This window comes from Lynx canadensis, chromosome B1, assembly GCF_007474595.2.
Source record: "Lynx canadensis isolate LIC74 chromosome B1, mLynCan4.pri.v2, whole genome shotgun sequence".
Classification (NCBI taxonomy): domain Eukaryota; kingdom Metazoa; phylum Chordata; class Mammalia; order Carnivora; family Felidae; genus Lynx; species Lynx canadensis.
In genome coordinates this window covers 63,548,271-63,560,110 of record NC_044306.2, presented here as the reverse complement: position 1 = coordinate 63,560,110, position 11,840 = coordinate 63,548,271, and the positions used below count along the sequence as shown (strand labels likewise).

The 11,840-nt window shown below is 36.1% G+C and overlaps 1 protein-coding gene across 1 annotated transcript; it reads left to right on the top strand.

Moving 5' to 3' along the window:
* Positions 1–1,387: 1,387 nt before the first annotated feature.
* LOC115511510 (40S ribosomal protein S29-like) lies at positions 1,388–1,561 on the top strand. The gene has a single exon (XM_032593038.1). It carries the CDS (start codon positions 1,388–1,390, stop codon positions 1,559–1,561), a length of 174 nt encoding a protein of 57 aa, XP_032448929.1.
* The last annotated feature ends 10,279 nt before the right edge of the window (positions 1,562–11,840 follow it).

The following is an 11,840-nucleotide window of genomic DNA, read 5'->3' as shown; positions in this document are numbered from 1 at the left end:
CAGAATGGATGGACACATGTTTCCAGACTGGAAGGGCTCACTGAGGGCCCAAAACAATGTTCGGAAACAAAAATGGCACCTAGGGACATTATCAAGGGTGTTCAAAAGAAATGATCCATAAAGCATAGGAAAGAGAAATGGGGAAGATGGTAGAGAGAGAACAGATGAGATTCAAAGAGTTTAAGAGGAATCAAGATTAAAAATACTATGTTTAACTACCCAACAGCAATACTAGAAGTTTTAATTCATAGGAGATCATGCGTATAAATTTCTGGGAGAAACTGATGTCAACATTGACTTTATACCTACTGTGTAGTAGGGTGAATGTACAAGGGTGGTTGTGTGGATACGCAAAAATCCAGAAGCTATCTAAATATATACTATGAGAAGTGAAATAAACTATAAAAAATACATATAACATTAAAAAATTGGGGGGGTGGGAGGGAGGGGAGGGTGGGTGATGGGTATTGAGGAGGGCACCTTTTGGGATGAGCACTGGGTGTTGTATGGAAACCAATTTGACAATAAATTTCATATATTAAAAAAAATTATAATAGTTATACAAGTAAAAAAAGTATGAATAATTATAACAATGTTTTCACCATTTAAAACAATTCACTCAAATTTTATTGAAGAATGAAATTAATCATATGTACTGACATGGAAAGAATGCCATTATATATGATTAGGTTAAAAAAAAGTAAGTTTCAAAATAACAATGTACAGTATGATAGTTTTATAAAAGAATATATAGAAAAATAATATATAGAAATATACAGATATATAGATAAACTAATTGAGAAGAAAGAAAAATCCCCATGTCATCAGTGACTACCTTTGGGGAATATCTCTTAGAAGTTTAGTTTATACTTTTTACTTTATACAGTTCTATAGTAGTTGAGTTTTTTCCTTAAAATGTGCAAATTAATTTTTAAATATGTATATATTTCATTTCTTTGTGATGACAGCACCATCTAGTGGCGTAAGCTTTTTAAATATTTTAACTTTAAAATAACATGAAATTTAATAATAATTTAATATTAAAATAAAAACTAGAAAAAATTAAATGAAAGTTAAAAATTAAAACAAGTAACCACAGCACAGGAAAAAAAACCTGTTTTTAACATGGCATTCAAGAGAACAAATCCTTATAACTTTATTTTAAAAGTTCATCTCTTAGAATAATTTCTGATATATTAAATGGAAAATTCAAAATACATGGGATGCCTGGGTAGCTCAGTGGGTTAAGTGTCCAACTCTTGATTTTGGCTCAGGCTGATACACGGAAGAAACAATTGAGAAGACGAAGGAATAAAGTAATCTTATATACAACTTTAAATAAAAATCGTTAAAAAAAGGCTTTTGCTCGTTGCGTCCCGAGAGCAAGATGGGACACCAGCAGCTCTACTGGAGCCCTCCCAGGAAATCCCGCCTGGGTTCCGGTTCTTGCCGCATCTGCTCAAACCCTCGTTGTCTGATCCGGAAATACTGCCTCCACACATTCCACCAGTGTTTCCATCAGTGTGCAAAGGATGGAGGCTCAGTGGGTTGGATTAAGTGAACCTCCTTGAATCCAAGATTCACTGCAGATATCCAACATTCCTACCTTAATGGTAATTATTTGTACATAAAATAAAAATACTTCAACAAATTGATTAAAATTGGAAAAAAGAAAAAAAAAAAGCAGAATGGAGGGCTCCTGGCTGCCTCAGTTAGTGGAGCATGTGACTCTTGATCTCCAGGTGGTGAGTTCAAGCCCCATATTGGGAGTAGTTTCCTTAAAAGAAGAAGAAGAAGGAGAAGGAGGAGGAGGAGGAGGAGGAGGAGGAGGAGGAGGAGAAGAAGAAGAAGAAGAAGAAGAGAGAAAAGAAGTACACAGGCATCAGAGAGAAAATCTGGAAAATCTGGAAAATCATGGAAAATCTACTGATGGATCTATTAAATAAGAAGATATAAAAATGTGACTTCCTATACGCATGGCTCCAGAAGAATGCCAGAGAAACACACTTTGAATATATTAATGGATGTCAGAGCAAAAGAGATGAAATAAAAGGGAAAGAATGAGAATTTGGGGACAGATTCTCCTGGGTTGATGATCACAAGGCTAAATCCTGGCAATGGCAATGAAAGGATGAGCTGAATCTGAGAGAAATTATGAAAAACAGCCTTGGACTTGAAGAAACAGAGAAATCCAAGATGGTATCAGATTTTGATCCTGGATGAGAGATACAAGGAAGAGTAGAGTAGTGCTATTCAGTAAAAATAAGAGAGGTCTATACGTAATATTAAATTTTTTAATAATCACATAAAAAAAGATCAAAAAGACGGGCACCTGGGTAGCTCAGTGGGTTAAAGGTCGGACTCTGGATTTCAGCTCAGGTCATGATCTCACAGTTGGTGAGTTGGAGCCCCACATCGGGCTGTGCACTGATGGTGTGGAGGCTGCTTGGGATTGTCTCTCTTTCCCTCTCTCGGCCCTCCCCCACACTCTGTATCTCAAAGTAAACAAATAAACTGCAAAAAAGTTCAAAAAGAAAAAGGCAAAATTAATTTTAATATATTTTATTTAATCCAATACATCCAAAGTATGATCATCTCAATGTAGAAATTCAAAGTATAAATGTGTATTTCATACTCAATTGAAAGCAAATTGTTGGAGGTACAGAACAAATACTCTCAGCATTGGCTGTGGAGATTTGGATAGTCACACACATGAAATGATACAGCCATGAAAAATGACCAAGACAAGAAATGTTAAATAGCACTTGCCAAAGCATGTTACTCAGCAACATTAGTTGCTCTAAAAGCTTATTTTTTTAATGGCCAACTAACCACAGAATCTTCATGTGTTTGAAAGACCGAAGAGCACATATGAGCAAGATTTTTCAACCTGTAAATAATGTTCTGGACATACGAATTTAGCAGCCTCCACTGAAAGGCCTCAGTTCAGGAGTATTCATTTATTGCTAAAGTCCCTCCAGAAGTGTTGCTCTTACTCCTTAATTAGTTAATGAATTAGTTAATGCTTCTAAAATAAAAAAAAAAATAATGAATAAGGAGAAAATACGGAGATCTCCTGGTGGAGTAAACAGCAAAAGGGCTACTTACAATACAATAAAAACCAAGACAAAGTCCCAAGATAAACAGTACCTTGGAAAGTTAATTGTTTACCAAACTCTTCATTTGTTCAGCCTGACTTATTGTTAAAGAACACTATAGAAATTGACCTGTGTTCAGACACGTCACTCCTATAAACCACCTGTTGAATCTCAAGTGTGCTGAGCGGAGGGAACAGCCTTTGCTTGCTCAAAGCTGTATATATTAGCAGTATTTACAGAAGGGCATGTGATAGAAAAAGTAAATAGCTGAACTTATTCAGTTTCCTGTTTCCTTCTTGATTCTTCAGGAGGGGGTGACTTTTTTTTCCTTTGGAAGTACATATTCTTCTTGGACAAATCTTAATTAACATTCCAGGTAGATTAGTAAACTTTGGTTAATGAATTGGCATCAGGAAGCACCAACGTTTCCATGGCCTTGTAGAGTTCAGTGAAAATGTTTATTAAGGGACACCGCCTGTCCTGTCCTGTCCTGACCCCAAGACACTGAAGACTCTGTTTGAATCAGGCTCATGGGTTTCTTCCTAGCCACTGTCAGGGACAGGAATGCTTCTGGTAAGTTTTTATAAAATTCTCATATTTTCTTTACCTCAAAATGAAACTTTGTTTAAATTAGTCCATATTGACTAGCAATATATTTCATTGCCACAAATATGAAATTCCACTTACTGTTCTTTCCTGGAGATTTTTTTTCTTTAGCATGAAAGAAATATGGCTAAGAAGAGGAAGAAGAAATCTGTGCTTTGTGGAACACCCTTTCAGGATATTTTTCTTCTCTTTGCTCTCTATGATTGATTTCTTTGTGCTAGTATTTTGTCCCCCAAGTTAGAAGAAATGTATTTTCATTTACTTCGTAGGTAGAATTAAGCAAACTAAATCACAGGACCTCATTGAGTTCTCGTACTTTTGTTGAAAAGTACGATTGTTGAAATTATGCTACTGTATTTTGGTAAAAGCCAGAAACGATTTCAAGAGAAACATTTCTGAGGGACATAGTTAAATAATGCCTTCTTTATTTTTAATTTAGGGCTAAAAGCAGATAAATGATAACATGTCCTCCTGAATATTTCTAAAGACTTTTTGTAACACAAATCTGATGATAGCAATCTGTAACCAACATTATTTTGTTCTAGATATTCAGCCAGCATTCTGAGGTAAAAATGTTATAAGATATGCCTCAGAAATTCAAATTGGGGCAAACTGAGGCTATTGAGTTGCCTATTGTTCATGTGATAAGGTATAGAAAATCCACCCGGTCTCATAGGGTTTCTCTCTGTTGGGACAGAGCAGCAATTACATTATCAACAATTAAAAGCAAAAATTCTCCGGGATGCAATATTTACAATTAATCTACAGAAACACACACACAAAATGCTGCTTTTCATATTCTCAAGTCCAACTAAGAGTCTTTTTATCTAGGACTTTAGCAGCAAAGACATTTTGTTCCCTAATCGTTAAAAATTTTCAAACATACAAAAAAGAAAAATAATTATACCATGAACACTCAAATACCTACCACATAGATTCTACAATTAACATCTTGATGCATTGGCTTCTTCACATACTATCCAATACCCCTCCGTCTATTCATCCATCTATTCATGTTCTTTACTTTTATTTTTTTAGAGCACTTTTAGGTTCACAGCAAAATTAAGACTGAAATACAAATATTTCTTATATCGCCTCAGCCTCTATACATGCACTGCCTCCCCCATTATCAATATTCTCCCACCAGAGTAGTACATTTGTTACAACTGATGAACCTAAATCGACACGTCATAATACCCCAAAGTCCATAGTTTATGGGAGGGTTCACTCTTGGTGTTGCCTATTCCCCCATCCCTGGCAACCACTAATGGTTTCATCATCTCCGCAGTTTTGCCCTTTCCAGAATATCATGTAGTTGGAATCATACAGTATGTTACCTTTCAGATTGGTTTCTTTCAGTTCGTAATAGGCATTTTGAGGTTCCTTAATGTCTTTTTTAATATTATTTTTATTTTTAATTAAAAAAATTTTTTAATGTTTATTTATTTTTGAGACCAAGAGTGTGTGTGTGTGAGTGAGGGAGTGGCAGAGAGAGAGGGAGGTAGAGAATCTGAAGTAGGTTCTGTGCTGTCAGTGCAAAGCTGGACGTGGGGCTCAAACTCACAAACCATGAGATCATGAGTTGAGCCGAAGTCAGATGCTCAACTGACTGGGCCACCCAGGTGACTGTTTAATGTCTTTTGGTAGCATGATGGCTCATTTCTTTTGAGAGCTGAATAATATTCCATTGTCTGGGCATACCACCATTTATTTACTCATTCACCTGCTGAAGAACATCTTCAAAATTTTGGCAATGATAAATAAGGCTGTGTGCCAGTTTCTGCACGAGATACATTTTCAACTTCTTTGGGCAAATACCAAAGAGAGTGGTTGCTGGATCATATGGCAAGAGTTATGTTTAGTTTTGTAAGAAACTGCCGAATTGTATCAAAAAATGGCTGTACCATTTTGCATTCTCATCAGCAATGAATGATAGTTTCTGTGTACATCGTCACCAACATTTGATTCTGTCAGTGCGCTGGATTTCTAACAGATGTGTAGTGGTATCTCATTGTTGCTTCAATTGGCCTTTCCCGGATGATATATGATATGAAATATCTTTTCATATGTTATGTGACATCTGTATCTTCTTTGATGAGATGTCTATAAAGGCCTTCATTGTTGTTGTTTTTTTTTAATTGGGTTGTTTGTTTTCTTACTATTGAATTTCAGAGTTCTTGGTATATTTTGGAAAATGCTGCTTTATCAGATTATGGGTTTTGCAAGTATCTTCTTTCAGTCTGTGGCTTATCTTCTCACCCTCTCAACATGAACTCCTCGCAAAGCAGTTTTTAATTTTAATGAAGTCCAGATTCTCAATTCTTTCTTTCTGGATTATTCTTTTGGATAGTTTTTAATGGTTTGGGATATACAGGTTAAAATAAGAGGATATAACTCCACAAGAGCCAGATCCATCCATCCATCCATCCATCCATCCAACCATCCATCCACCCTTCTTTCATTCACTCATTATCCAGCCAGCCAGGCAGTCCCATGTATGGAGACACGTAGTTTAAAATAAGAAGATTTAACTCAGGAAGAGCACAGGGTGAGGTGTGGGAAAGGGCACAGAGCTTCTGTGTCCTGTCCAGGTGTGCCACTGCCCCCAAATTAACACATGTTCACCAACCTGGAGGCTCCATCTTCTTCACTTCTATGATGCATTTTAAATTTGCAGACCTCAGTATACTTTACCTAAACATTTAGGTAAGTAGATCACTAATTAGAGTTCAATTGTTGTTTAACTTTTTCCTTGAGATAAAGTTTATGTACAGTAAAATGCCCAAATCTTTAGTATACTATCAGATGGGTTTTGATAAATATATACATCTGTGTGATCCAGACCCTTGTCAAGATATAAAACATCATCATCCTTCCAGATCTAGAAAGCTTTTTATTCCCCTGCCTAGTCAGGGGAAGCATCCTGCCTGTCCTTTATACAGTACGTATGCATGATGGCTTTTTTTAGGTTCATTCATGTTTTTGTGTGTATCAGTAAGTCATTGCTTTTTTATCGATAAGCAGTCTTCCATTGTATGAATATACCAAGGTTTGTTTATCCATCCTTTTGTTGATGGGCACCTGAGCTTTATCCGATTTTTGACTATTATGAATAAGCCTGTTATAAACATCCTTATACAAACCGTTTTTTGGACATATGCTGCTGGGTCATAATGTAGTAATAATCTTAGTTGTATAAGACACTACCAGAGCCTTTTCCAGAGTGATTGTATCATTTTATCGCCCTCACCAATATTGTGTGAGAATTTCAGTTGCTCCATATCCTTGTCAATTCTAAGGTTGTCAGCTCGTTCAGTATTTATTATTCTGGTGGTTGGGTAGTGCTGGGTCATTCTGTTTTTATTGGCATTTACTTGATGATTCATGTTGCTGAGCATTTTCCCATGGTAATTTGCATACCACTGTTAAATGTGTATTCAAATATTTGGTCCATTTAAAAAAATAGATTGTTTGTCTTTTTATTATTGAGTTGGAGGCATTTTTGTAAGTATATATTGCAGTTACAAATCCTTTGTCAGATACATATTTTGAAATATTTTCTCCCAGTCTGTGGCTTGCTCATTCACTTTCTTAAAGGTGTGGTTTGGTAAGCACTAGTTTTAAAGTTTGATGAAGTCTAATTACCTATTTTTGCATGGTTATTAATTTGTGTATGCTATTTTTAAAAGTCTTTTTTTTTTTAACTCAAGTTGCAAAGATACTCTTCTATGTTTTTTTTAACTCAAGTTGCAAAGATACTCTTCTATGTTTCCTTTTTCCCTAGACGTCATCATTTTGGCTTTTACATTCAGCTCTAAAACTATGTGTTTGTGTTTAGTGTGAAACAAGAGTGGAAGCTCTTTTCTTTCTTTTTTAATGTTCCACCACTTTTTAAAAATTTTTTCTCTGTCTCCCTCTGTTCCTCCCCTATTTGTACTCTCTCTCTCTCTCTTTCTCTCTCTCTCAAAATAAATAAATAAACTAAAAAAATTTTTTTTTACCCTTTTCCACTGGATTCCTTCAGATACTTTGTAAAAAAATCAAATGACCATAAAGGGTAGATCTTAATTCTGGATTCTTGATTCAGTTCCATTAAATTATTTGTCTCTTCTTTATAGTAAGTTGCCAAGTCAGTTAATATGAGTCCTTTAAGTTTACTTTTCTTTTTCAAAAATGTTTGGATGTGCTACCTCCTTTGCATTTCCATAAAAAGTTTAGAATCAGATAATCAATTTCTGCAAAAAACTGTGGTAAGATTATGACCATGATTCCCTTGAATTTATAGGTTAAGTTAGGAATAAATTTAACAATACTGAGTCTTCTAACCCATAAACATGGTGTACGTCACAATTTATTTAGATCTTATTTGATTTCTCTCAGAAGTGTTTTGCAGTTTCAAATGTAGAAATCTTTTCTTTTTTTTTTTTTACATAGATGGTCATAGAAATTTTATTCATAATTGTCCCAAACTGGAAATAACCCAAATATGCATATCAACAGATGAATTGATAAGCAAAATGTGGGATTTTCATAAAATGGAATACTACTCAGAACAATAATTAATTGAATGGGATTTATTCTCAGGAGGGTTTTTCTTTGGGTTAGAGGCTAAGGATTATTGGGTGAAAGGGTACTCTGACAGAAAGTAGAACAGGGGTCCCCTATCATCGAGAAAGTCAAGAAAGGGGTAGGAATCACTTTTATTAAAAAAAAGAAAAAAAAAAAGCTAAGCCCTCATTACAGTGACAATTCCAATTCTCCCATGGCCCAGGGGTCTTTCCAGCCCCATCCACTATTCTTAGGGAGCAGGTATGTGCCCTGCAGCTGGAATCAGCTGACCCCACCCTACTTCAGTGAGGCCCTGCTGTGCCAAGCCAGCTGTCCTCCCCCGCAGCCTTCATGTCCCTTGATCTGTGCAGCCCACTCTTTAGCCCTTGTTAATTTATTTATTTTCAGAGAGAGATAGAGAGAGTGGGGAAGGAGCAGAGAGAGCGAGAGAATTCCAAGCAGGCTCCATGCTGTCAGCACATAGCCCAATGTGGAGCTCCAATTCATGAACCATGAGATCACGACCTGAGCTCAAATCAGGAATCTGACGCTTAACCTACTGAGCCACCCAGGGGCCTCTATTTATTCTCTTAATATAGGAAATCACATTGATTGAATGTCAAATTTTCAACCTTAGGATAACCTGGGATAAACACTACTTGGTCATTCTATTATCCTTTTATGTACACCACTGGATTTTATTCTGTTCGGATTTTTCTGTTTATATTCATTAGGAATATTAGTCTGCAGGTTTCTTTTGTTGTTTTTCTAATATCTATCAGGTTTGTTTACCACAATTAATGTAAGCCTCGTAAAATAATTGGGAATTATTTTCCTCTGCTTCTATTTTCTACCCTTTGGAATCTAGGGATCTAGAAATCATAGCACTGACACACAGGAAAAGAAGCTATGGCCAATTACTCATTTCCAAAATAGAGTCTGTAGTTGCAAAGTGTTAGGTCAGTAAGACTGTGCTGTCCAGCAGCCCCACGGCCCACCATCACAGTTATGCCTAAGATGTGACACATAACCTCCAGCCTGGACAGCAGACTCAATTTAATGAAGTATCTGATGCTTTGTCTTGGCTCCCACTTCCAGGGCTTTGGCCAGCTCACGCAGTGTTTACAGGAAGAACATGCAAGAGAGCCACCTCAATCTGTCCAGACTTCACCACTCACTACAGTCATACAACACACGCTCTGCAGGGCAAAGGAGTCACAAAATAGGAAACTGTCTTTATCTTTAAATAGAAACTTTTCAATGTGAAGTTTGATTGGGAGGTGACTATAAATATGTCTGCTCTAAAATGGCAACAAACACGGGCAAAAAAATAAATAAATAAAAATAGGCTAGCTCCTGCCAAGTTTTAGGGAAGCCCAAAGACTAGAGATACACCAGACATCACCTGGAATTCAAGGTGCTTGGATCATGGCTATAATGCCCTATATGTCTTTCTTCTATTTTAACTATCTACCACAAACAAAATGATTGAGTGAATGTCTAATTCAACCACAGTGACTGAAAACACTTAACAGCATCTAAGCAGAGCCAACAATACGGCTATAAAATAAGATACACAACGTTTGCATAATTCATCTAAACTCTCTCAGGTTTAAAAGCATTGGAGCCACTCAGTTGTGGGTGGACTTATGTGGTTCCACACCGCCTAGAAGAGCAAAACACTTTGAAGAACAAGCAAAGAGGAAAATCTAAAGATACCTGCATTAATGCTCTCTTGGACCAAAAATAGACCTCAAATGGCCCTGAACTAATAAAGACTTTGGAGATCTATTATTTTTCAATCCTAAAGAGTTTCTGACTGTTTTTGAGTAAAGGATGAATATCTAACTAGAGATGAAAGAGTAAAGAAAAAAATGAAAGTTCATATTCTTAGCATGAGCATGAGCTTGAGTTAAATACAGCTCAAATACAGTTAAATATATATATATATATATCTCCTTAGAAGGTAGAAGAGAAAAAAACACCTTAGGAAATCTACACCTTTGAGAATCACAAATTTGGTAATGCTTCCTTCAGCAGTATAAAGCTACTGCCTAAAGAATTCTTTGAGAATATCAAAATGAAAACATGAACCTTTCCAGGATTTTTTTCCCTATTTTTCTTTATTTTCCAAAATTCTCCAACAAATATAACATTTATAATCACTAAAAAATCAATAAATGTTACTTTTAAATTACCCTTTAGAAATCCTGAAAATGATATTAAATAAATTGGAAACCAATAAATACATCAGGAGGGATGAAAATAATCTCTTTAAAATAAGTATGTAGTTAAAACCTGAGAATTTTTGAAGATGGACCAAATAGAGACACAGATTAAAATTAAGGGACTTATTTTTTTACAAAGAACAGATCTGCAGGGGCAAATTAAACTTAAGAATTTCAGGAAGCAGGGGCACTGGGTGGCTCAGTAGGTTAAGCGTCCAACTCTTGGTTTCAGCTCAGGTCATGATCTCACGGTTTCATGCATTTGAGCCCCACTGGGGGGGGGGGAATTCTCTGTCTCCCTCTCTCTCTCTGCCCCTCTTCCACTCGCACTGTCTCTCTGTTTCTCTCAAAATAAATAAATAAACTTTGAGAAAGAAAGAAAGAAAGAAAGAAAGAAAGAAAGAAAGAAAGAAAAGAAGAAAATGGAAAAAAAGAATGTGTGAAAAAAAAAGAGAGAATTTCAGGAAGGGAGATAAATCTCAATGACTAATTTACTGAGCACCCACCAAATGTAAAAGCAACATTGAAGGTACTTTATCCCATATGATTCCCCCTAAAACTCCAAAAAAGTGGACTCCCTAAATGTGTAGATTAAGCAAATCCAATAACCACAGTGTATTTGTCCCATTCTTATTGAGCCAATAACCTTGTTCCAAGCAGTGTTTTCACCCAAGACTTAAATGCCATCGTAGAAGACCAACTCATTGGCATAGGTGACATAAAGCTGAAAGAATTTGCAAATATGTGGGATGATAAAAGAAGGATCCAAAAACGGTCTCACACAGGTAGGTAGATGGGCTAAATCTAAAAATATGTAATTTAGTGGATAAAAACTATAAAAACCAAACAACCAACTATAAAAGAATTTAATATAAGAACTATGATTTGACAATTTGGAAATAATGCAGATAAAAAAAAAAGACAGGGAGGGTTTAGTCTGACAGTAAGTATAATATTTTTAAAAATTAGGCCTGGGGCGCCTGGGGGACTCAATTGGTTAAGCCTATGACTTTGGCTCAGGTCATGATCCCGCAGTTCGTGAGTTTAAGCCCTGCATCGGGCTCTGCACTGGTGGTATGGAGCCTGCTTGGGATTCTCTCTCTCTCTCCCTCTCTCTCTGCCCCTTCCCCACTTGTGCTCTCTCTCTCTCAAAATAAACAAATAAACTTTATAAATAAATAAATAAATAAACAAATAAATAAATAAAAACTAGGCCTGATTTGGAACCAGATCATTGATGAAAGAGAACAGGTAAAAGGCAGTGGACACTACCACTGCTCTTTGGACTCTGGGCAAGCTATTAAAAAACATGGTCTTCAGCTTGGATACATCACTTAAAAGACTTGGAAGCTAAGGAGAG

Coding starts and splice junctions, on each gene's coding strand:
- LOC115511510 (XM_032593038.1), top strand. CDS start 1,388: ATGGGACACCAGCAGCTCTACTGGAGCCCTCCCAGGAAATCCCGCCTG.